The sequence below is a fragment of the Bolinopsis microptera genome, chromosome 1 (genome assembly GCF_026151205.1).
Source record: "Bolinopsis microptera isolate Bmic1 chromosome 1, MBARI_Bmic_1.0, whole genome shotgun sequence".
NCBI classification, from domain to species: Eukaryota; Metazoa; Ctenophora; class Tentaculata; order Lobata; family Bolinopsidae; genus Bolinopsis; species Bolinopsis microptera.
Genome location: NC_087072.1, coordinates 7069088 through 7096500, shown reverse-complemented (window position 1 = coordinate 7096500; position 27413 = coordinate 7069088). Strand labels below are relative to the sequence as shown.

The 27413-nt window shown below is 38.5% G+C and overlaps 1 protein-coding gene across 2 annotated transcripts in view; it reads left to right on the top strand.

Annotated features, from left to right (window-relative positions):
- LOC134813212 (uncharacterized) overlaps positions 1 to 27413 on the top strand; it is a 55016-nt gene continuing 27603 nt past the window's right edge. The window contains exons 1-13 of one of the 2 annotated variants that reach the window (XM_063820902.1): positions 1 to 109; positions 201 to 324; positions 440 to 1086; positions 1279 to 2583; positions 2786 to 3193; positions 3415 to 3573; positions 3756 to 3901; positions 4188 to 4275; positions 4405 to 4622; positions 4820 to 4919; positions 5081 to 5191; positions 6695 to 6776; positions 6942 to 7078. In XM_063820902.1, coding sequence (XP_063676972.1) covers positions 80 to 109; positions 201 to 324; positions 440 to 1086; positions 1279 to 2583; positions 2786 to 3193; positions 3415 to 3573; positions 3756 to 3901; positions 4188 to 4275; positions 4405 to 4622; positions 4820 to 4919; positions 5081 to 5191; positions 6695 to 6776; positions 6942 to 7078 — 3555 coding nt within the window. In that variant the 5' untranslated portion in view covers positions 1 to 79. The remainder of the gene's footprint in view (positions 110 to 200; positions 325 to 439; positions 1087 to 1278; positions 2584 to 2785; positions 3194 to 3414; positions 3574 to 3755; positions 3902 to 4187; positions 4276 to 4404; positions 4623 to 4819; positions 4920 to 5080; positions 5192 to 6694; positions 6777 to 6941; positions 7079 to 27413) is intronic. The other variant, XM_063820909.1, reaches the window with a different exon arrangement.

Sequence of the window (27413 nt, the reverse complement as noted above, 5' to 3'; positions counted from 1 at the left end):
TTTATTTAGGGTCTAGAGATGGTATTTTAAAAGTCGAATTCGTGGTCTGAACAAATGCTGTGAAAAGAAGTAAAATTAGATGATGGAACATGGATTTCTCGAATGTGAGGTTTGTAGAGACTTCTTGTGACATTTTTGTTTCTAGACGCACAAATACAATATATTATATTTTCTTCAGAAAATAACTGTAAATATTTCAGAGGTCTATTTTTGTGGTGTGTGGTCGACAGGGATCTGGAAAGTCAACAGTGATATCAACGATCTTGAGGACCAACACTCTGTCAGCTACTTCTACACATTTTAGTGACCTACATTTACTATCTGGTAATTTAGCTTTATGTTAATTAAGTTGGTAATGTTTCAGTTTTCGGATTGTTTTTAATTTAGTTTTTGAAGATTTCGTTTCTCACGATTTTATAATCTGATATTATGATTTCAGTGGTTAAGCCACATCTGCTGATAACAGACATCGTAACAGAATCTTCTACCGAACTGCAGAAAACTCTTAAAACTCTAATAAGTTCAACTGGAAGACTCAAAACTTTGATCCTCGAGGTAACCCTCACATCCCCCGATCAATTATCACACCTTGACCTAGATCAAGATCACGATATATTGTGGTATTACACACGGTCCCCCCATGAGATAACGTCCTCACTAACCCTCCCTCCTCAAGTCACCTCTGTATCAGTCGATATATCTCGTGTAAAGGAATGGCAGATTGCGGCGCACGTGCTGCACGCTTACCACACTACACCCGATACATTCAGTGCTCTGTCCACTTTCAGCACTGCCAATTTAACTGTCCTGCAGAATAAAGAAGTTTTTAGCATTTTGATGAAATATTTTAACGGTGTTTCAACTCGAACACTGTGGTATGTGGTCAAGATGCTAAGCCATGTTGTGGAGATGACCATCCAACGGATATCAGATATCAACGAAAACTTTGGAAAGTTTCTTGATATTTACACAAAGAATGTGGGGCTGATGATAGCAAATCAGATAGAGCAGGTTATAAGAATGTTCTCTGGACAGTTTGACCCTTCTCAGATGTTTTCTGTGTTCCCCAAACTTGCTGTTCAATGGGTAATTATAAATTAGTATAATTAGTAGGTATTCTTACACACGTGAATTAGAAGATCTTAAGCACTTGTTAAGTAAGTCATGAAAAATGATTAGTTATGTATAGTAAGTAAGCGAGTGTTTCTAGTAAACAACGTTATTCAATATAATATGATCCACTAAATAATAAACGATTAAAGTCACCAACACTTTCAGCAACAAGTAGAGTGTAACCGTACCTCCACCCTTGCAACCCCCTGCCAAGTTCATCTCCAGAAGCTCCTTTCCGAGTGTAGTGAACACTACTACAAGCACCTTGATATTACCAGTCGTCTCCAGAAAGATGAGGATCATCTGGTGACTGGTGCTCTAATCAACATGCTGGGTTTTGAGGAAGTGGATGAGAAAGTAGATGAGGTGGTGGTGCCTGGAGATGATGGTAATATAGTGATGTCTCCAAGATTCTGTGTCCTCATGATGCAGATGATATTGAGGATGCAGGTTGACGTCCCTGTGATTTTATGGGGAAAGGAAGGTTCCGGAAAGTCCACCTTGGTTCAGTATTTGAAGATGCTGTACCAGAAGAGTGGGAGGCAGTGCATGATAATCTCTCACGATCCCGTGCTACAAGAAGTATCTGAGTTAGCAAGATTGGTACAGTCTGAAGCCTCTTCTCAATCTGATATCGTTGTAATTGTTGTTCAATTGAGCAGACGGGAAGATGTCCAAAATATCTTGAAAATTGTGACAGAAAAGACTTTAGATGGAGAACTAAGCTCATTAAATGTGAGATTTGTTGTGGAGTTTTCGAACGAATCTCTCAGAGAGTGTTTCGATTCTCACTGTCTAATAACTGTTGAAGTGGATCACGTTATTGTTAAAGGGTTGCTCGCGAGCATTGGTCTTCCAACGGAAATTCCTGGACTGTTGTTCACATTGCTTAACAACAAATCTTTTTCTTATAGAAACGTTATAAACTTTACTAAAGTTCACTCCTGGATAGATCAGGTGTTTTACTCAAAATACCGCCATCTTTTGATGCCTACAAGCAGTAACACCGGTCACGAATCATCACTTAAATCTGGATGTGTATTGGTACTGGCTACTGAGATGGTGTTTGGAACCAACAATGATGACCTTCTCGATGAAGTAGCAAAACATTACGACATTTCACAGCAACTCGATATACTTTTATCCTACACTTTGGACAATGTCGCTAAGGTTTTTTTCAAAAGATATAGCAGGCATTTACCAATACCAACAGATTCAGATGATATCTACAGAAGTCTATTGCTAACATTGATTAGTCTGGAAACCCACATACCATTAGTTCTGAGCTCCCAGTTCGTACAGCCACAATTGCTGCAGAGCCTTCTGACTAATGACGGTATCCTAACCGACTACAACTGTAATATCAGTGTGCTAGACAACACTGCTACACCACAAAAGGTGTTACAATGTTACTGGGCGTGCTTAAAGGAAAGTGTTAAGTCTTCTCTTTGCAATAGAGGCCCCTTACAGGTAAGCTCTCGAACTAAACCTGCTCTGCTGTGACAATTTGAATTGGATTCTAATTTCTCGACTAAAATGACGTGGAATTAATATATTACCTGCTGAACGTGGATTATCTATACATTTTGATATATTAGCACTAAGAAACTTTGAAAACCATAGTGCATATTCCAACGTTTAAACCTTTAAAGATAACGATCCTCTTTTTCAGCACGGGGTTGTTGTCTGCGACGGATATTCGTCCCTAAAATCAGCTGCAACCAGACGAGTGATCTCAGAACTGGTTAAATGCAAACCAGTCCGACCCCTTACTCCTGACATCTCCCTTTTTATACTGGTACAAAAGGGAACCGCTTCTAAGGAGCTGGGGTGCTGTCTTGATCTTCTTGGATCTGGCGTGGAGATTGAACAAGATAATGTTCCTGATGTTAGCTATCAAGATGCTATTCACTCTGACAGTGAATCAGACATAACGGAACACTCAAATTACAGTATCTTGTCAGTTGATGAATCTACAAAACCCGATTTGCAAGAAACTGATGTCAGTGATTCTTTCTCTCTGTTCAAATGGATCAGGAAAAGGGTTCTCCCACAAGGGGGAAACTTCCAGAATATTGCGGTAAGGTTTTAACACGCCCGACAAGTCGAATATCATTAGCCAAACAATCAATGTCATGTGACATGACGTATCGAGCATGGAACTCAATGTAAGATAACTGATTTAGCTTTAAAATTCGCACATTTAAATTGCAATTACAATCGGCTGTTATTTCAAATATCATATTGTCAAATTATGATCCTTCAAGTTAGATATATGACGTCATATTCTATTATTACCAGAGTGCAGTACTGATAATAAGACAGGTGCTGAAGCGAGCAGAACCTGACAATGACCTGAAAACACAGCTAGAGGGGACACTGGATAAGTGGGGGGAAGTACTTCCTTATCTCTGTAATCTACCTCCCTCTATTGTGGCTACAGCTGGCGACCTTGTCAAGGTAAGTAGTAATATCTACCAAACTTTTATTGCTTTAATAAACCGTTCAGGTAGGATGTAGGATGTAGGGTCAGGTGACTTCGTCAGAGATTATTAATGTTGCCAAAACCCTTGTTAGCTTATTATATTGCAGTAACCTACAGCTACCCATTTGCCAGTAACCAGTAACCACATTATTAACAGTTGACCAAGAAGAACTTTGTATCACATCTGGTAGAGATACGAATAGGAGACCTGTGCTGTAAGCAGATAATATCTTGGAGTAACGCGTATTCCTTTTACACTGAAATTAAAGTACTAGCCTTTGACACGATCAGTGACAACCTCAGGTCAGTAAGAATGACTAAAGTTAGAGCTCTTTAAGCAACCCCAAACAGGTTGCTTTTAAAATACATTTATTGAGTATTATGTAACGCGATGGAAATATTTTAAGCGGGCAATATCCTGATTCCTGTCCAAACCCAGGATACATAACAAGAAGACTTTGTTGTAACTTTGTATGAAAAGCATTAATATAAAACATCTGACAGCACTTTGGATACGTCACAAATAAAAATCATAATTTAAAGAATGAATTTTGTAACTCTTGCATCGGTTCATTATAAAATCGGGCAGGACGATCACTGAACATCTGTTGTGGTTTTGCGAAATGAGTTCCGTGTTCTGTAAAGTAAAGAATGCAGACCTGTCTCAACATTTGAAGGTAATTTCCAACAGCTGATTTTGCATGATTCAACTCTCTGGTTATTAGCCCCAATCTTACGGCATATAAACAGATCTATCAAGGGATTTAAGTTTAAGATATAATCAGTAATCACCTGTATTATTACAGGTAGCGAGCGACATTACATCTGGTAAAGACACCAGCTTCAGTAACTTCTCCTCTTGGCTGGATTACCAGCAAGATAACAGAATACTGGTGTACTATCTAACTTTACTGATAAGAGATAAGGACCTTATCTTACCCGACTTGATGGATATTGTCAGAGGGGTTCTGAGAGTTGTTGGGAGTGTGGAGGTACTTTGTGTCCTTCTTCGAAGTCTTGTACGGTGAGTTATGCGATGTAGTAGCTTTGTTGTGCTTCAATTTCTTTTATTTTTGGATATTTTTTAGAAGTCATACGATTTGTAGACCGTCGCGTTGTAGTTAACTCTGTTTACCAAAACCGAAAAAGGAGCTTGACAAATTATCTAATGCGAATCGTAAAATTGGTCCACAAATGTCTTGATAATAGAAGCAATTTCAGAAAGTATAACGTAGAAGCGCTTGATAAGATATGCGATGACATCGGTCAAGTCCTTCCCTCTAATACTGCTATCGTATCTGCTTTAGTTTGTGTTTATCAGGTATTTATATGCTATAGTTTTGAAACTGTTCATCTTATCTTTTTTTTATTTCAGATATAATTCACTGATTTAATTGTTCTTACAGTGTACAATTCACTTCAGATCATTATTTGGGGAACTATGTTTAACATAGAATCCATAAGAAAGGTTTAAATTGTCAGGAAGAAGAAGAGAAGAGAATGGTTCACCTAGAAACTCTCCCGAATACAGTCACTGTAAGGAATGTTGCTTTGGTCCGACAAAGTGTTCTCTACTGCGCCCGCCTTTTAGTGGTTAGATTTTAGATTAGCCAGGACCTTAGCATGTAGCTGCAGGTTTATGCCTAATGGCTGACTTTGTGTCAATTTAAAATGCACACTCGTATAATCATATTGCAGTTGAACCGAAAATATTGTCACAAGGTTAACTCACTAATTTTCATTGAAATTTTGCTGATGGGCATTTGAAATGAAACAGCAGATCTATATCATGCGATTCAAAGTAAAACTAAAAATATCTCATTAACTTGGAAAAGTTACAAATAATATCAGTCTAACAAGTGTACCCAACTGCAATCCACTCCACATTCCACTCCCACTCCTCCGCTTTACCACCCTTAGGGTTGTGTCCAGGTTCTCTTCCACCCTCCAGATACATGGTGAACCCTTTAGTGGTGGTGGAGTACACTGCTGAGGTGCCGGTTGCCCTCCAGTGGTAACCTTTACCCTCGACCGAGGTGGTGATAGTGGGGATCTTCACGTACCCACACTTGCTGATGTCCACTGTCAGTTTTAGTCCGTGTGTGCTGTAGCCTGCCCAATCTGTAGTGTCCCGTCCGGTGGTTCCAGCGCAGACTTTCACACATTTAGCGTCTCCTGCTTCCTCCTCACCTCCCACTACCATCACTTCTTTGTTCATTCCGGCGAACTCCGCTTTTGTCTCCGCCAGCGATTCTTTCAGCTGTGTGATTTGTTCAGTGATAGCTGTTAGATTCGCGTCCTTCTGCAAGTCTCCAACCACCACCTTGGTCTGTTGCACGTCCTCTTGAGTCGCCTTGAACGAGCTCGACAGTTTACCGATTGCTTCGACAACAGATGTTTTCAGCTGTTTCACGTATGATCTCGTGTCAGACATGGAAGTTGTATAGCGAGCCATTTTGTCTGCCAGGTCGGTGACGAGCTCGTTGAGGGACACGATACTCTGCATTGAAGTTAAGAGAAGGTCCTTCAGATTCTTGACCTCGACTGGGTCAGCAGTAGCAGCCTTCTTGCTTGCCACCGACATCACCACCATGGATAGTACCATAGATCTCAAAATCGCCATGTTAAATTTAAGACTTTGAAACCTAACTCAATTGAAGATTGAACAACTTGACTTATTAATTTACTGTCTACTAGACGGTATTTATAATACCACTGTACTGCAGCTGCGCTATAATTGTCTTGATAACTCCAAACTTTCGGTTATTGATAAGTACCTCTCCCTGATTTATCATTAAATAGGAGAAAATTTGAAACTAATCTACTGTCATGGTTGGCAGCCATTGTCCTATTTATTACCCATCAGTATTCTCAGCATGATGTTGAATTATTTCAAATTTCTCTGATTTAAGCGTTATTAAAGTAGAATGACTGTTAATTTCAAAGTGCACCATCTGAAACTGAAAGTTAGAATTTTGAGGCCTGAACACACATACCTGGAATATTGGAAGGTGGAGTAAGTGATGCAATATTCCGACAACAATATTATATAAATTATAAGCTAAAAATAGGAATTATAAATCACCACAATTGCAGGATTTCTACGATAATTCCAACAGAGAACTAGATGTGGACGTTGAGGCTTATTTCATTGCCAAAAACTCAGCTTCCAGCTTTTGTGAGTACCCACCAAGTTATTACTCAAATATAGGGGAACGTTTTAGGTAATGCTTAACTGGATAAAACTGCAAATTTTTATAAATTGTACTTGCGTCAATTCCATCAACGTATTTCCGAATTGTTAAGATCAATTTACTGAATGATAGTTTTTGATTATTGGCAGGTATTCTGAAGACACTGATATCAGAAACCGATAATTCTGCTGTAAGACAGTATATCTTAAAGCATCTGCTGGACAAAAGTGGTACAGAATGTTTGAAATACTGCTTATCAGCCCTTCCAGCCTTGCAACTTGATACAGTAAGTCTATACCAGTTTATACTCTGTCAGTGTAAATACCTCAACTAATTAAACTGGAGCTGCCTGTTTTAGCTGACTATATGATGGTATCCTACAACGATTTTGACAAAATTAATTTACATTACTGATTTATTATCGATTTCATTGTCAGATTGTAACCTCTGTAAGTTTTGAGTGAAACAATGAAATTAGGTCAGACGCATTACATTCTCTTAAATTGTTACAGTGGAGGAAACAGAGACATTTTTACGAAAAAAAATTGTAGATTCTAAATTTTAGAATATTACGGAGACCGTCCATATATCATATTTTTATTAGTTATTAAATAAATATATCAAGTATAATTGACCATACAATTTAAAAGAGTAGTTGTGGTAATAAACCTGCGATGCGGTGGCATGAGCCTCAATAAGATATTACGTAAAGTTTTATTATGATAATTATATAATATTCAAACAAAATCAATAAATATTATAATGATGGATCGTTCACTTTAAATATAAAAGTAAAAATAGCCTACACTAAAGAATCAATAATCTATATCATCAATCATGTATATAATATTAATCAATTTTCTCAACGAACTACCGAAAAATTATTGATAGCTAGCACTATATTGATAATACATTAATTACTCCAAATTACTCCGAATTACTTAATACTAGCAGGAACCCGTCTAACCCTAAATGGTGTCAAGACTCAAGAGACTAAAATAATTATTACCTATTTAATTCGTGTTTTTGACATCACTGGGGGCCGGGGGGTCCAAATTTTGGGCACTAAAATTCTTATTCCTTGGCACATTTTTTATTTTTTCATGCTGATTTGAAGGCGATTAAGGCTTTTGACCCAGTCAAAGAAGTTTCAGTTTTATATCTTTTACGGTTTTTGCGGAACGTCGTGTTTAAGTTAATACCGTGGTGTCTGTAAAATGGTACGGATATCGTCTCGCTTTATATATACAGGGTGAGTTGAAGATAGTGTAGTAAGATTAAAAGCTTGATGTAATAGTGAGCAATAGTCGCCTGCATACATACACATCTCGTTATCACTCTCAGATTCACACATATAGTTACCCTCGTTAGTCATATGTTTTAACAAGGTACTTTCGAGCTTACAAAATGATTCCAATGCTGCCTTTCCGGTGTTTTCAATAAAATTATTAAATTTACCTACTCGCCTCATCATTTTCGGACGAATAAACATATTCAAATCTCTCGTTACAAAAATTAGGCAGCAATAAACCCGGGCTCTTGAAACAGTAATGTAAAGTTTTGATAAAAGTTGATCCATGGTATCGTCTTCATTTGACAATTCATTTAAAGCAGACATTGTTACCTTATTTTCATGACAAAACATCCTTCTGGAAAATTCAACGTTGCATATAACTGCTGGCCACTCAGCGGAGAAAGTCTCATCAAAATTGTGAACAGAGGCCTGCGATGGAGAATCTAAACCACCGAGAGTTTTCTCACACTCCTCTTTCCAGTCTAAATCGTCCTCCCCTTTTTCGATCTTACTAAAAGTAATATTTCGATTAACCACAATGGCAACATCAGTAGAACCAAGTTTTGATAGTTGTGCTTTTAAAATCTCACTCACCATGGCTGTTATGGCAAGTTTGTTTGACCAAAGGGTGAGAAGTTGATATAGAACTGGTTTCAGGCCATGAATGTAATGCCCAATCTCTTGATCAAGCGCCATGTACATGTAAAATGTCTTGAAGTGCTCCTCAGTTGGCATGTCCATGTCCGCTACACCCCGAAAACTGTTAACATCATGATATTTTAAAAGTTCCTTTCTTTCATTCTCCAATCTCAGCGCCCTAATAGAGGACAACAGGTCGGCTATCTGACGACTGTTCCTTAACACATTTGGTATACACTGGAAACATTCCTTATCTTTCACATTTTTCATGACTTCCCTCATCGTAAAGCAGGTTCGGTTATGCTGAGTTAAAAATCCATCCTGGAGGATATCGTAGGTCACCCAAAATAGTCCCGGTGAACTAGAGTTGAGCTCAGTAAAGACGATACTGTAGAGATCTACGGTTGAGTTGCGTGCCATTCCAGCTGTCAAACCATGGAAATCGTCCAAAAAGACATGGTTATTTGTCTTTAATATAGCTGTGATTGATTCGAGTCTGTAAGATTCATCAACTTCCAGTTTTCCTTTCACAAAATCTCCTTTGTAGTGTACAATAAATACTCTGGACTCTGTTTCTGCTTCAAAACTTGCTTCATTAATGTACTCATACAAGACGGAGCTGACATTTGCAGTTTCTAAATGTTGCTGGTAATATTTTGCTACAGTTTCGTTAAGGACCACGACAACTACTTTTTCCTCAGAATTCTCCAATAACTCCACTACTTTCCCCATTATAAGCAATTTTTTTCCCGGACCCCGCCGGGCCATTAATCCAAAGCTTCTTTTTTTTATTCGTCAGCACCGACTTTTGGCTCTTTGTTATGAATTCTATATTCAACATTCGTAAAGTTTTGGTTGCACCCACAACAAACGAAGATACAGGCTGTTGAATTGAACTGACTCTTGATATTTTTGATATCCTTAATAGACAATCCACATCCTTGATAGTCTCGGACAAGTCGACTTTTTTCAAATTTATTCTGTCGTTTATGTCATCGTAGCACCACATCCCTAACAAAATCATCATTAACGTTTCCTTAACCAAACCGTCTTGAGAGCCTCTGAAACAAGAAACTGCCTTACCGATTAGATTTTTCCAGAACCCATCTTGTGAACTTTCCTGGCTAATCTCCAAGCGTTGGGACAAGTTTGAATTTTCCCCCTCGAGATCGTCCATGAACAGTATACTTTCTTTTTCTTCAGGCGATAGCTTCTCATAACATGAATATTTACTGACTACACTTCTGTCGACATTACTGAACACAGTAAAGTCTAAGACTTCTGGAGGGGTCAACTGCATCCACTCGCATATCCCGAAAATAAGATCTTTTGTTCTTTTTCGTTGCTTTATAGAGTCCTTGTAGTTCCATACGAAAGTATTATTTGCGTTTTTTGATGTTTCCCAAATAGGTACTTTAACCTTCAAAGCCCCCTCCCGGGTTGCAACATTGCCATGTTACGCAAATAATTGCCGCGCTAACAAAATATTTGCCATCTTTACTTAGCAAAATATGCGCCGTACTGTTATGATGTATTTGCCAGGCTGCGTGTGATGATGCAAATATTTCATAAGGAGGCAAATTTTACGTTAGGAAAATGCGCATTCTTAGCAAAATATTTGCCAAACGGTCTGACGCGCGTTGCACGCCAGTGGCGTAACGTTGCCTGTTGGCGCCCCCCTGCCGAAAAGGCGCCCCCCTGTTGGCGCCCCCCCCCCCCTTTTGGTGCCCCTCCCTAAAATTGAACAAATTAGGTGATTTTAGAAGATACGCCGGTAAAAATCTCTAAAAAAGTGTGTATCTAGAGCAAAACGCGCATTTTTGCTAGTACTTTAGTTAAGTTTTCGAAATTGTCCCACATTCAAACGACGATTTGGCGCCCCCCTAAGACGGCGCCCCCCTGCACAGCGGGGTCAGCAGGGCCCTTCGTTACGCCACTGTTGCACGCTCCTTTTTAGTTTGTTTACGCGAGAATGAAATCTTCGCATTGTTAGCAAAATATTCGCATCCTTATAATTTATTTGCGCGAGAGTTAAATCTACGCTTTATGTTACACAAATACATGTCCTTATAGTTATACTTAAATAACTTAAATCTACTTATCTATTGTCATACGTTGTATGACCCGCCTGTATCGTCGAAACTCTACAGTGAAGCGACCGTGGGGGTCACCACGTGATACAACTTATCTACGCTTTCTTAGCATAATATTTTCCGCCTTATAATTTATTTGCGTGAGAGTTAAATCTACGCTTTCTTAACAAAATATTTGCCGCCTTATGTTTTACAAATACATGTCCTTATAGTTATATTTATGTTAAAACTACTCATGTTAACATATTGATTTAATATTTGTTGAACTGGAAGGCACGGTAATTGAACTTTAGCTCTTTATACACTGAAGTACACCAAGAAGCTACCTATCAATCTTTAAGTTCAAAGTTGTTATAGTGTTAGCAGTTAAAACTTTGAACTTCATCCCGTTTCAAATTTCAAACTTCAGTACGAATTATTGCACTTATGCGCCGGACGCCGGTTATACTTATAATGAGGTCCAGAATTAAGTCACGTGAAATTTTTGGGCGAGCGAATTAGTAAAAGCTACAAAGTGTACCGGGGACCCCAGGCTATTATGTTAATAAACATGTTCATAAACTTAAAGGTTCTGCGGATTGACAGGCTGAGCACCGCCAGCCAGTAACACAAAGTAAAACATTATATTATTCGTATGTTTCTACAACAGACAATATTACAGAACTGCAGTTCACCTCATCACGGGTCACTGCGGCTTAAAAAAACACCTTCACACCATTTGCAAATCTAACACCAGTGCTCGTCCTATGTACTGTGCGGCGGCGGAGAGGAAACTGTCTCACACTTCCTTTGACAGTGTCCGGCCATTGCCCAAATTAGAGGTCAATATTTCGATCCAGGACTATAACCTCTCTGTCAATGACTTGACACACGCTGCAACCCCTTTTGATCGCGCGCTTCGCGCGCGGCCGGCCGAGGTATACAACGTGTAGCAATCAATGACATAAATTCGATAACCAACACATCACCACAATTGTCAATTTGGCAAACCGCACCAAACGCTTAATTGTGCCGGAAGAGCTGGATCAGACCGGGGTGACTTAAAGTATTATCTTTGACATACGTTGCATGCCACTTTTCGCGCGTGAAGCGCGCGCCACCGAAGGCTGTCTCGAAGGCTGTCTCGAAGGCTGTCTCGTCTCGTTTTTACTTTTTCAAACCCAGCTGGCATTTAAGCGTATCGATTCTGACTCATATTAAGACGCAATGAAACTACCGGACTGCGATGTATGGGGACTTGCCACCCCATGGCAACATTAAAATATATCGACTCTGTTACATCGTTTCCTGTTAGTATAAAACTCCGTTACAAAATGAACTAGGATCTGGCAATACTACACCTTAGATCAATAAAATATGATATAATAATGTATAACTAATAACTAGACTTAAATAAAAGTATGAAAGAATATAGTAAATAAACTAGTATACCGCTTGAAAGTTTAACAAAAAACTGTGAAAGTAAATAAAATAAAACTGTACCGATACGATCAAAGAAATTATGGCTAAAGGGGAAAGGCAAAAGGTAACATGCATAAGGAATTACAAGAGGGCTTCACACACACTATAATTACATGAAGTCATTAACTGTGAAAATATGCCAGTGTCTGAGGATACACGCTGGCTGACTATTAATAAATAATTTAAGATATCTATGTAAGATTTTCCGCTCAAAATTCTGGGTAATCAGTTTATCAATTAATAATTTAACATCATGAATAAATTCAGTAACTACTGAGGAAGATTTGCATATCCTATATAATTCACCTACAAATACTCCATACGAAGGTTTAACAGGTACGTTGGAGCGAAGGTTAGGAAAAGTAACGACTTTAAAACTAAAGTCAAGTCGTTTGTCATATAATTTAGTGTAGAAACGATTGTTCAAAATATTAATGTCTAAATCAAGAAAAGTCGTAGATAAATTGCTAGAGTTTGTAACTATAATCTTCAACTCTGCGGGGTAAATATCATTGCAAATAATATCGACAGTCTTATTGGTGATGTTGGGGGTGGTTAAATCGTCAATGTATCGACTGGCGTGTTTCAAAGTGTGAACCACAGGGTTGTTGTTTTTAACTTGCAATGTGATGTAATTATGCTCGTACCAGTATAGAAAAAGGTCTGCGACCTGGGAAGCACAATCACATCCCATTGGGATACCAATTACCTGTCTGTAGATCACACCTCGAAACTTAACATAAATATTATCCATTAAGAATTTAAACATATCTATCAGGTCACTACGTATGTAAAAGACCACTTATTCTTATTAACTCCCGACCATCTTGCTTTAAACTGGTCGTTGATATTGATAAAGTCAAGTTTCTTTTCCTCAAAACATAATTTAATTAAAGATGATAACTTCTCAATAAGTTTATCATGGGGAAGGTTGGTGTACAGTTTCTTAAAATCAAACGAATACACTGACTTAGCTGAGCAGGCATTATTAAGATAATTAAGGTTGGACGTCACTCTGTCTTTATTGTCGACAATCACTTCTTACACCATCCTCCACCATTCACTCTGATTTCACCGGCAACCTTCCCCAGGGTTGCCACTCCCCAGAGGTAGGCAGAGCATCTCAATGCTATCCTCTCGTGGGCTATCTTGGCCCAGCCTCTCTAAAAAAACAAAATAAAAATGTTTCGTATCCCAAATATCAGAAAATTCGGCGGCGCGAGCTTCGCGCCTGAAAAGTGGCATGCAACGTGTGTCAACTTTTTCTGATATTGGACAGATCATCGCACACGTCCTATACAAACATTGAAGATAGCTAGAAAGGTTCCTTATACCAAAGCTCATGAACGAAGATTCCCTAAAGCATCCTCTAAACAAATTCCTAGCAATGACAATGTTGTCTATTGTACTGTATTTAAGATTCAAAACACTTTTATAAGAGTTAGTTTACATTTTTTTTAAAATCTCATTCTGGAGATTTGCGGAGATTATTTTTTTGTTTATTATACTTATAGTGGTTGCAATTTTATTCTCATTCTCTTGTATATATTTGGTACATGTTACGTATATATCCCAAATATCAGAGATATGCGGCGGTGCGCGCTTCACGCTCGAAAAGTGGCATGCAACGTATGTCAAGTATATATATATTTTACCAAAACCCATAATCATGGGTAGAGTGTACCGCTGCCAGTGTCTCTCTTTTCCAAACAAAAGGAAATGATATTAATTTGAGGAACCGTCCGCTAATGCAAATTGATACCGAGAATGAAATCGGTTGCTCGCTTTTCCCATTCATTCACGGCTTACGAATTGTAATAAAGCTTATTAAATGGGAAAAGCGAGCGACCGATTTCATTCTCGGTATCAATTTGCATTAGCGGACGGTTCCTCTAATTAATATCATTTCCTTTTGTTTGGAAAAGAGAGACACTGGCAGCGGTACACTCTACCCATGATTATGGGTTTTGGTCAAATATCATCTCTTTTTGATTATAATGTCAGGATAATTTACACAGTCGAAACTTCATTAATAAGGAGGTAATTTCAACGATTTCGAAATTCTGCCTTTGAAAACGTTTCCTTGTGTTTAGGTAGGTATATCTGTCGATAACCGACTGAATATGGCACTTTTTACTCATTCAAGTTGGCATTAAATTCATATTACATAATGCCATTTAAATAGCGTGGAAAGCAGAATTTATTCGAAATCACGAATGAGCAAAATTCTCACCTTTCGCACGTGCAAACTTTGAGCGGACGTTGCGTGCGCATACAATATTGAATGACCGTAAATTTTTGCATAGTGGTATTTAATATATATTTTGATAAGCATGCAAAGTTTCAAAAGATTTCAAAAAGAACTTGGATCACAACGGGACTCCAAAGTTGATAAAAATCGTGAAAATCGGGGGGAATGCAACGTCAATTAATGTCAGTATTCCATAAAAACCCCAAACTGACATTGACATTAATTGACATTAATTGACATTAATTGACATTAATTGACATTAATTGACATTAATTGACATTAATTGACATTAATTGACATTAATTGACATTAATATGTCTTAAAATTTGAGATTATCATTATTCGATAAATATTCAAGATATTCACGTCTATGTAAGTTAGACCGGTTCAAAAAAACAAAATGTCCTTGAATAATTATGAGTATGTTCTTATCTGTTGATCCTTAGGTTCAAAGACCACCAAAAAAATTTCAGCTTCCAACTCTTCCATCTTCGGTCCCCACCGGCCACGCCCATATTTTATTGGTTTCTTATACAGGTAAAATATCTAAAATCGGCGTTTTTAGTATGAAGGAGTAATGTTAGCTGTTTAAGATTCGTTATTCAAATATAAATGTCATGAAGGCATTTCGTTTAATGTGGGTTTTAAGTTCTGATGATGTTGAGAACCACGCCCTTGGATGGCCACGCCCATTTAAGAAAATTAAATTTCGGGAAACCGTATTATTTTAGTTTTATTGTTTAATGATCTGAATTTTTTCACATTTCACATTTCCATATGTGATAGTAGTGAATAAATTGATGATATAAACGTTCTAAAGTGCTAAAAATATGGTAGAGCTACATAATTTCTGGTCGAAAAATATCGTGTCAATTAATGTCAGTATTCCAAAATTTTGCGAAACTGACATTGACATTAATTGACATTAATTGACATTAATTGACATTAATTGACATTAATTGACATTAATTGACATTAATTGACATTAATTGACGTTGCATTCCCCCCTGAAAATCAAAGTTTTTAGTGATTTTAGCTGTTTTAAATCAATTTGGGCGTGTCCCCACGTGTGCAAATTTTCGATTTTTAACTTTAAAACTAGCCTATAACACAATTTACACCTTTAAGAAGCAAAATTGAGCTCCACAACCCAAGGGATGGCCCAACACCAGAGAATACTAATTCACAACTTTTGTGTTTTTATAAAATTATTCTTCAAAAAAGCACTAACTTCAATAGCAAATATCTTTATGAATGAGCAAGGTAGGAAACTTTTCTGGTAGATTTTCGGAATGCTTGAACAATTATCTAAGGTAATAATGTCCTCAGATTTTGAATGAAATTACTCCTTAATGGTGTAAAATCGATTTGAAAAGTTCTTACTTTGTCAAAAATCAAGTTTTAAAAACACTTAATTTGATGACGTCATCAAGTGATGATGATGACGTTAAATTAATTTTCAATACAATGTAAACTGAAGCTTAAACGATTATCTTTAAAACCTGTGGTTCAAGATGACTGTAACGTTTATGCTTTTGAATCTACGGACACTTAAATGTAGGCTACAATTGACTGCGAAAGCGTCTATACATACATATACTTCACGACAATCTGTTGTAAAACAGGGGTTCCAGAAAACCCACTTGCCGATACTGCTGAAACATGAAATTTTGTTTACAGTCGATTTGGACAAGGTCTAGACGCCCTGCAAAGTTTCAGATCTCTAACTCAATTTTAACATGGTTTTTAAGGCACCTGAATATACAGTACAGTCAAATCCGTCCTTATTTGAGCCTTTGTCGGACAAAATTCGCAACAAAGCGATTTTAACGGGATATGGTCGGGACAGGTCCCAGGAATCATTCCAGAAAAGTCCCAAAAAATCAGACTTGAGCAAAATCCACAATTACCACTTTTTTACCACCTTTTTACCACTTTGGTTTTCCGCAAATAAGTCACGTTCTGAATATCTTAGAAGATTCTAGTTTAAAGCAGTGTGTTTAGGAAACAAAGGAGAACAACGTTTTCTTTAACAACTTTTTCAAAAATAAATTATTTAATTAATTAATTAGATAATTAAGAAATTTTCAAATATTTAAAAAATATATTTTCATAAAAAATGTTCACAATTAAATTCCACGTATATTGAACTAATTCTTATAAAAAAATTTTACTTTCAATATTTTGGACTTGTAAAATTTGTAAAGAATAACTAAACCACTATTTACCACTTTTTACCACATTGGATCTCCGCTAATAAAACGACTTCTGAATGTCGTAGAAGGTTCTAGATTGAACCGATGTGTTCAAAATATAAAAGAGAACAACTTTTATTCGCCAACCTTTGGATTAGATAATTAATCGATTAATTAATTAGATGATAAGTTAATTTTTAAAAATTTCAAAAATATAATTTTTACCAAAAATCTTTGCCGTGACGTAAAACGTAAAATGAATTTACTTGAATAATAGAACAAACACCGTCACATAGATTAGATAACAGATAAAAAGAGATGCAGATAAATGGAATAAACGGTAAAATATCCAAATTTGTACGATACTATTATATCATAGATAATAACTATTTACACATCATCTCTCGACTTAGTGTTGTGCTTTAAAACTAGATTGTTAAACTGGTTCGTTTGGAAGCGTAAGCTTCAATATTTAATTTAAGGAATGAATCCTGGCATCACCAACCAGCGATGGAAAGTGAAAGCCCCCCAAGAGTCTATCAGCTCCAACCCGATCCACACTCCTTTCTTCACCTTGACGGAAACCCACCTCAAGTCGTATCACTTAGATGCGGAGGTTCACATCCCAGGTTATACCGGCTACCGAGCGGAGCGTACCAGTCGAGCTTGTGGCGGAGCCGCTACCTATCTCCACAACTCCATCACAGCAGAAGAAAAAAAGTCCTTCTCAAACTCCTACTGTGAACTTGTCGCCATCTACAGTAAAGAAGCTAACAGTAACATCGTGATAGCGGGCATTTACCGGCCCCCTTCAGCTCCTTTTGACAAGTTTGATGAATGCCTCTCTACCCTCCAACAGTTCATCAACGGAATTCAACGCACCCCTGTACTGCACATTACAGGAGACTTCAACCTACCCTTTATCAACTGGACGAATTCTTCTATCGACTCAGGATGCAGTATTTCCCTTTCAGACCGACAATCAGCCCTAGCACTTCTGAACTTCAATGAAGAATGCCTGCTCCAACAAGAAGTCCTCGAGCCAACTCGCAAGAACAACATCTTAGATCTCGTTTTCTCAAACGACTCTGACTCGATCCATAGTATCTCTGTTACCAAGACAGAGTTATCAGATCATGACATGGTGAGCTGCACTCTCCTCAATCCTGAACTCCTCCTCCCCTCGCAGACTCCGGAACGGCCAGTCTTCACCCCCTCCTGCCTCCTTGATGACATTAACTTCAACTCAGCAGACTGGGATGCTATTAATGCAGAACTGGTAGAAGTAGACTGGGCTTCTATCACTGACCCAAGCAACGATCAGGATACAGCTTGGACATTGTTTGAAGACAAGGTAGCGTTCATATGCTCTAAGCACGCTCCCTCGCACAGCAGAAACATCCAAGTGTCATCACAATCCTCCATTCCCAAGCCCAGAAGAGAACTTATTCGTAAGATGTAGCGTCCATGATGCTCCTGTACAAGTCCTACGTACGATCTCATCTGGAATACTGCTGTCCTCTGTGGTCTCCTCACATGCAGTGCGAAATTATTAAACTCAAAGCAGTTCAACGATCCTTCACTGCTAAAATCCAGGGTCTTGGAAATCTCAACTACTGGGAACGCCTCCGTCGCCTGTCTATGTACTCCCTTCAAAGGCGTCGTGAGAGATACACTATCATCCTAGTTTGGAAGATCTATAACAATCTTACTCCAAACAGTATGAACATCACGATACGGAACTACGTGTATACGACCACTAGGGTCCTCCAAGTACACTAGTGTCAATAACCTGAGGTTCAACTCCTTTGCCTCTAGAGCCTCTGCAGTCTGCACTGTACAACGTGGTCCCTCCTAGCATCAAGTCCCTCCTAACCTTGACCGCTTTCAAACCTGCTCTTGATGCTTTCCTCAATGAATTCCCTGACACTCCACCATTCAACACCTGGGTACACTGGACAGAACAAGAACTCAATGCTGGAGTGGGCCGGTGTCACGTGCCTCTGACGCGCTACTACTTGGCGGTGGATATGCACGACATTCTTGGCCTGGTAGCACTCTAGCTCGGAACCCAACCCAAGTAAGTAAGTAATAATAAAGGGCCTTTAGTAGGAGTGCATACGCTAGGGTATTGTTTCTCCGTAGCTTAGTGCACTAGATTCCCACTATAGGGATCGTGCACAAAGCCCAATTACGGTATCGTAGCACCCTGTCGCATGATTAGCGATTAGGTAATCATTGATTACCCAATCAATTTCGCTAACGAGATAAACGAATTGCTTGATGACTTCGTCATTTTCAGTCTGTTTCGCGCCAATATCTTTTCAGAATTCAGATCATATTCCGAATGTAATGGCCTATTGCAATGTGCAGTTAACAGCATGTTCGCAAACACGATTATGTTGATTACAAGACTCAACGTATGTGTATTAACTCACGGCACCCCCACTCCCCCTAAACTTGGAGGATATTTTGATTTCTAAATGGTATTTAACGACCACGTTCATTCAAAACATCAGTTGCAACTGTTTAAAGTCAGGTTGTGGCAATGCTTGTTCATGCAGAAAAGCAGGAATACATTGTGGATCAATCGCCTCAAATGTCAGGACAATTGCACCAATGTGCCAGCTGAGGACTCATAAGTATCTAGTATATATTGGTTATATAAAGTGCTGCTTCGATTTCCCAATCAATTTAATGAAAAATTGTTAATTATTCGTGTTATGCAATTTTAAAATATTTTGATCGAAAATAATTTTTATAATTTTTGAATATTTGTTAAATAATTGATTAACTGATTAATTAATTATCTAATCCAAAGGTTGGCGAATAAAAGTTGTTCTCTCTTATGTTATTAACACATCGGTTCAAGTGCTGATTTACAATTATCTATATGTTGGTCTTTTCTTATCTCTTAGATTAGCTAACTTATAGAATTGCGCTGCTCAAGCCACCTTTACCTTATAGCTATACATTTTCTGGAATATTCCGTACATCCCGTACATTAGTGTTACATATTCTTAATAGTGCTTCTATCAACCTTGCTATTAATCTACGATCTATCAACGGTTACCTGTTTTGACAATCCATTAATTAGTCAATTTAACTGTCACATTTGAGATTTATCTGTTATCTGATGGGTTCAAAATCGATATTCACATTTTCTAAAATTGACGATACTCCTCGTATTGATTCTTACTTTTCTTCTGACAGTGCTTTCTCTCAAAGTGAATCTATTAAACGTGCACTAAATTCAAGTGCAAATAGTTCTGATAGTATAACTAGTGAATCTGGCAAAGAACCTCCGGCTAAAATGCCAGTTACTCACAACTTTCAGTCCAGTATTCGTTTTGATGTTGATAAAGCAAGTGATAACCCGTCCGAACTTACGGATTTAAAATCTCTTATTGTTAGCTTGCACAGTAAATTTGATCAACATCTAAGTGAGATTAATCCTCAACTTCAAGATATTAATAAACGTTTATCAGCTCTTGAAGAGCATTCCAATACGAATATTAGTTCTGTAACTCAACTTAGAGAGCGTGTAGTGCAGATCGAGCAGAGCGAGTCGAACCTTGAACAGAGAGTCAGAGAGCTTGAGTCAGTTGGGAGTGAGGGTGGAGAGGATCGAGAGGAGTGGAAGTGGAGTCCCACAGGATCTGACCGAGTTTCCGTAAAACTTTTAGGTGATTCCAACTCCTCAGGTAAGATCAAGTTTGGGGACGGCAAAGGAACACTCGGTCCCGCACTTCCAGGGTCCAGTGTTCACTGCCCAACACTCTCCAACCTCACTAACCCAGATTCCCAAGAGTTCGAGAACGTTTCAGATGTCGTGATTGCAGTAGGGACAAACGACCTCAGACAGCAAGGCAGCAAACCCGAGGAGCTGGTGGAGAACACCTTCACCTACGTTGCAGCTCTGCTGAAGAAACGCCCCGAGATTCACGTCCTCCTCCCTGGAGTCCTTCCTATCTGCACGCCTGGTAGTGAGACTAACTCAAAAGTTAAGTTATATAATCATTTTATCAAGACTATGTGTAACTCCCACATTCGATTAACCTACATTGATACCAAAGTCTTTATGGCAAATGATGGATCTCTGAAAACTGGACTTGCAATGGGTACTGAAGACCCCCTTCATCTAAATACCAGTGGTTTAAAGTTGTATTTTAGTAGGATAAAGTATGCTTTACGTGCCCGTCATGACCTCCCAAATTCCAGGAGAGTGAAAAGTAACACGAGCCCTAGACCCAGGATTAGAGCAGGAGGAGAAGAGCAGATGGATGCTGAACAAGGATCTCAGAATGACAGAGGTGGAAATAGCTACCACAGAGGACGGGGAGGTGGAACTCGCAGAGGACGGAACTCCAACAGAGGAAGAGGATGAACGGTATATCTCACTCTATCCCACGGTCAGAGTGTTGTGTTCTAAATTATAAACCACTTTACAAAGCTTAACTCTGAGTTGCATCTCCCTTTTCCTAGTACGCAGTGTAACGTTATAATTTTTACTTAATTTAGGAGCTTCTGTCCCCCCACAATTTTTGCGATATCTCGTGACTACATAGTATTATACTACTCATCGACTGTTCGGTATATTTCCAAATCTAATAACTTCATAGCAGTTTACAATGTGCCATTTATTAGTTTTTTCATCATGTCGTACGACACATTACCCACCTTTATCAAGGTTTATCTTGCCCACTCACAAACCTCTTCTCTTAGCAGCTTCACTGCACCATCTTGCCGGCTCATACACTCGTCACCATGTCCGGGTTCATTCACAGCAGGCACCAGGTTCAGGGGTTGGGCCGGGCTGGTCAGGCGGTGTGGTGTTGGTTGATGGGGGGGTTTGTTGTTGGGTGATGGTGTGTGGGCTTGGGCCAGGTGGTGGCGAGGTCAGGTTCACCTTTCACCTCTCACATCCAGCCACTTGAGCCTTTCTAGCCAGATTGATTTCCCTCTGACTTCTATATTGGAGAGTATCAGCTTAGAAGCTTATAGTATTAGGGGGACGCCCCATCACGGGATTTCTAGGACTTGTTTAAGCGTATAAAATACATTTACTATATGGGCTATAGCAGCGTTATTTCAGCAATTTCTTGTTTAATGATTCATACATCTACTAGTAATAAGATGTGTGATTGCGTGTGTTTTTATCATTTTGTTTTTTTGTCATTGTACAATAACTACTACGTCATTCTTTGCAATATTGGGAGAAACGGTACTAGACTCAATACTAGCTTTACTCGTCACGAACTTAGTGAAAATAACTTTAGAGCGGCGGCTAATTTCAGAATTTACAATGTCAGAAAATGACAGTGTAGGAGCCAGTCTTAGGGTAGGTTCTTTCAATTGCAATGGCCTCGGAAGCCCCGAGAAACGTAGATCGGTTCTTGGTTGGCTACTAGCTAAACCAGAAGATATTATTATGGTACAAGAATCTCACTCTGTAGTTGAAACGGAAGACTTCTGGAGGACAATCTGGGGGGGAGATATTTATTTCAATCATGGTACCTCTAAGTCCACTGGGGTTACATTCCTGGTCAAACCCAATTCTAATATTAAAATTTGCAGTCACAGGATCATCACACAGGGACGTGTATCACTGTTAGAAATTGAGAAGGATTCCATCAAGTATTGCTTGGTAAACGTCTATTGTCCTAATAGCAATGATACTTATGTTGTAGAGAACTTGTTCCTGGAAACTCTAGGACGTACAAGGGATGATTATCGTATCTTGGCTGGGGACTGGAATACTATCTTAAATAATAATCTTGATAAATATGGTGGTAATAGTTCCCACAGTAATACTAAGCGTCAGCAATATTTGAACCAGGTGACCGCTGATCATGGCATCAGTGATATCTTCCGTCTTAGTAGGGGTAATGAGCGTGTTTATACTCACGTAAATAAACAGCACAAAACCCAAACACGCCTAGATTTCTTCCTTATAGATGATAGTCTGGTTAATTATCCGGTCTGTAACGCAGATATTAGTCATGGTTTTCGATCTGATCACAGCTACATTTCATTATCTCTACAGGGTTCCCCCATTAAACGTGGAATAGGATATTGGAAACTTAATAATAGCCATCTAAATAATGAGTCGTTTTTGAGTAATGTACGGGAGATTATCAATGAAACTGCTGACAGTAATTTTGATTCGTACTCGGGACTCTGGGACGTGATTAAAATGAAAATTAAAGATTTTGCGATCAGATTCGGAAAAAAAGAAAAGAAAGAAAAAGTTGCAAAAAAGAAAAAAATATCCTCTGATATTGAAGAGGTTAAAAAGATAACTGATTTTATGCAGAAAGATGATCTGCGCAAAAAATTGTATGACTTGGAATCCCAGCTTGATGGTATCATTAAAGCTGAGGTTAACGGGGCCATGACCAGGTCTAGGATTCAGTGGACAGAGGAGGGTGAAAGGTCCACCAAATATTTCTTCGGGCTGGAGAAAAGTAGAGCTAAAAAAAAGTCTATTACCAAACTTATTAACAGCGATCAGAGTGTACTACGCACACAGCAGGATATTTCTGAGCACGTAGTTAACTTTTATCAGGACATCTTTAGCTCTACGAATCCAAACGAGCATGAAATAACCGATTATATTAATTCCAGTAACCTAGATACTATTGATCAGGAGAACGCTGATAGGTTAGATAGGCCAATTTCCCTCCTGGAGATGGATAGTATTATCAGTAAATTTAAGAAAAATAAATCTCCAGGGTGGGACGGCCTCACTGCTGAATTCTACAAAGTATTCTGGGAGGACATTAAGAATATCCTATTTAACTCCTTTTTAGAGTCGGTTGATAATGGGGTTATGTCACCTTCACAACGTCTAGGAATTATAACACTTATCCCGAAACCTAAAACCCCCATTGAGTTAAACTATATAAAGAACTGGCGACCAATCACCCTTTTGAATGTAGACTATAAGATATTCACTCATATTATAAAAAATAGGATCTTAAGTTCACTTCCAACACTTATTAGTACAGCCCAATCCGGGTTTCAAAAAGGGAAGAGTACCAGCGATAATCTGATCTTAATGTATCTAACCTTAGAACATTACCATGAGAACCAAGAGGATACTGGTATGATTATGCAGGTCGACCTCCAACGGGCTTTCGACTCGGTCGAACATAAGTTTCTTTTCAGTGTCTTGGAAGGTATGGGGTTTGGAAATTATTTAATCAACTTGGTGAGAGTGGCATTTCACGCTGGTATGAGTTACGCTAACGTTAACGGACACCTTAGCAGCCCTGTTCACATACTTCGTGGCGTCCATCAGGGGAGCCCCCTTTCCCCAATTCTTTTCCTCCTAGTGTCCCAGGTACTTAGTAATAAGCTACAGTATAACCCTTATATTAAAGGCCTCAGCATTAATGGTATCGACATACTCATGAGTCTGTTTGCTGATGACACGGATCTGTACCTGGATCCCTCCCAGGCTTGCGTAGATGCAGTTATCCTAGAGCTCAACCTGTTCGGTCAGCACTCAGGCTGTAAGCCCAACATCAGTAAAACTAAGTGCATACCTTTAGGAGCTACCAGAGACAACACTAGTCTTCGAAATTACCTTACCAGTACATACGGGGAAGACATGGTAGCTAACGAGTTTACAGCATTAGGAGTCAAGTTCGACAACACGTCTAGTGGAGCTGATCTCTGCAAAATGAACTACCACAGTAAACTTAGTAACGCCAGCACCGCTATCAACACCTGGAGTAAGAGAGACTTAACTCTGATAGGAAAGTGTACAATTATTAAATCTCTTATTCTTTCCCAGTTCACTTACCTTATCATACCACTAGAAACTCCTGATACTAACACCATCAGTAAAATAGACACTATGATATTTCACTTCTTGTGGGGTTGTAAGAGGGATAAGTTGAAACGTGATATTGTTACTTCTCCTCGTGAATGTGGGGGTCTAGGTCTCTTCTATACTAACGATTTTATTATAGGTTTAAAAGTGTCACTTATAGGAAAAGTTATCGATCCTAATTTCCAACATGCCTGGAAAAATATTATCATCAATCAGCTTTTACACCCAAATATACCAACTGTGTGTATAGAAAACTGTCTCACATTAAAGAATACTGGTTTTACCTTTAACCTTCTTCGCCATTATAAGCTTTGGAAGTCTATTTCTTCACAGTCAAGTAAGAGTACAGTCAACCACTGTGTGTGGGGAAGCGACGTAATAACGGACATTGGCTCCAAGCTCTGGAACGATATTCTTATTGATAGAAATATCATCTATCTTTCTGATTTCGTTTCAGAGGAAGGTAACCTCTTAAGTTTTCAGCAATTTCTGAGAAAGTGGGGCCAAACAAGTAGTATAATCTCTTTGACTCAATATGCGAGTATAAAATTGGGAATACGTCGATTTAATAATACCGATACGTTTACAAGTAACATTACATTTATCGATACCCAACTTTCACTTCGCTTTTGGGGAGGTAGGAATACCCCCAACTCTAGAGATACTCCTCTCACTATCAAAGGTAGAAACATTAGAGATACCATGTCTAAGCGTTTAGATCCCAGCACCCTTCCTCCAATGAGGAACTGGAGTGCTAACCTCTCCTTAACGGATATTGATTGGATTAGTATTTTTACGGATATTTTTACTTCTTTCTCAGATAACTTCAAACTTATTCAGTACCAATATAAGCTCCTTCACCGGATTAGTACTTGTCGGTACATGAGATATAAAATGAAGATTGAAAAAGATAGTCCAAATTGCTCGTTATGTAATCACAACCTCGAAACTATCTCTCACATATTTATTGACTGTCCAGCCACAAGCTCTTTCCTACAGGGACTAAATCTGTTTATTAGATCGAATATTGACGCAAATTATGACGACCCATATCGCCACTATTTGATTTGCTTAAATCACGGAGATAAAAGTGTTAACTTCATAAATTCGGTTTGCTGTTGGTTTATTGGAAGGAGTTTCCAGAACAAGGAACCCCTATTCTGGGAGCGATATCTTAAACATCTTAAGCTTTTCTTATTAGGTGAAAAACCGGATATTATACGGTGTCTTAAAGACGTTATACCTTGATGACCATTTTATACCCAAAGTTCTGGATCCACTATACACTCTTGTTTATTTATTCTCTCGAAATTACAGCCGTGCCTTACCTTTACCCTTTTTTTCACAAGTTGTAGCCAGTGGAGTTATCTCCACTACTAGTATTGATATAGAGTCATATTTAAAACCAGTAGTATCTCTCCTTTTTCTCTCCATCTTATGTGCATTTTATTACTCTTTATCCACTGACTTTATTAGACGTAATTATCTAAAAGAATAAAAAAAATTGTGTGCGTGTGTTTTTATATTTATTTTGCTACGGCGCATGTGAAACCCCAGGGCATCCAGCACCGGAGAAGCTGAAATGACTCTCTCTGAACCCTTGGTGCCGCTCAGATTTTGCCTCTTGGCTGGCAAGCCGAGTCTTGATCGATTAACTCAGCTTCTTCGGTACAACACAGACCGGAGGGTACTATTAGCCGCTTTGCCGGTGGTATCCTCCTGGTGCCCTGGGGTTTGGCAGGTTCCTCATTAAAAAAAGAAAAAAAAAAAAAAAAAAAAAAAAAAAAAAAAAAAAAAAAAAAACACATCGGTTCAATCTACAACCTTCTACGACATTCAGAAGCGGAGATCCAATGTGGTAAAAAGTGGTTATTCTTTACAAATTTCGAAAATTTTACAAGTCCAAAATATTGAAAGTGAAAATTTTCAAAAGTTTTATGAAAATTAGTTCATTGTACGTGTAATGTAATTGTGAACATTTTTTATGAAAATATATTTTTTAAATATTTGAAAATTTATTAATTATTTAATTAATTAATTAAATAATTTATTTTTGAAAAAGTTGTTTAAGAAAAAGTTGTTCTCCTTTGTTTCCTAAACACACTGCTTTAAACTAGAATCTTCTAGGATATTCAGAACGTGACTTATTTGCGGAAAACCAAAGTGGTAAAAAGGTGGTAAAAAAGTGGTAATTGTGGATTTTGCTCAAGTCAGATTTTTTGGGACTTTTCTGGAATGATTCCTGGGACCTGTCCCGACCATATCCCGTTAAAATCGCTTTGTTGCGAATTTTGTCCGACAAAAAGACGGATTTGACTGTACTATAAAATAGTACTGACTGTACTATAAAATAGTATTGTGAATATAAGGGCGACGGTAATGCTTGCCAGCATTGTGATATACTTTTTGACTATTGGGTAAATTTACTTTTTATATTGGGTCAGACATTATCATGTAATTTGACTTTTGAATAGTTTAATCCGTTTATAAATCCGTTTAGGTCACATGACAATTTTAGCCAATGCGCGTCGTAGTATTTAGTAACGTGATACGTGTCACCAAAACAAATGACAGTGTGCGGATGAAATTCCCACGGGAATATCAAAACGAACCAAATATAGTTGAACCAGACACAGGAGGGTGCTAAGTGCAAAGAAACTGCTGCTAACTGCTGCTCAAGGCTGCTCACTGCTACTAACTGCTGCTCACTGCTGCTCACTGCTGCTCACTGCTGCTCACTGCTGCTCACTGCTACTAACTGCTGCTCACTGCTGCTCACTGCTGCTGTCGCGGGGAGGGATTATAGAAACTGTGCCGGGGTTATTTATTAAGCTGAAAAAACAGCGGG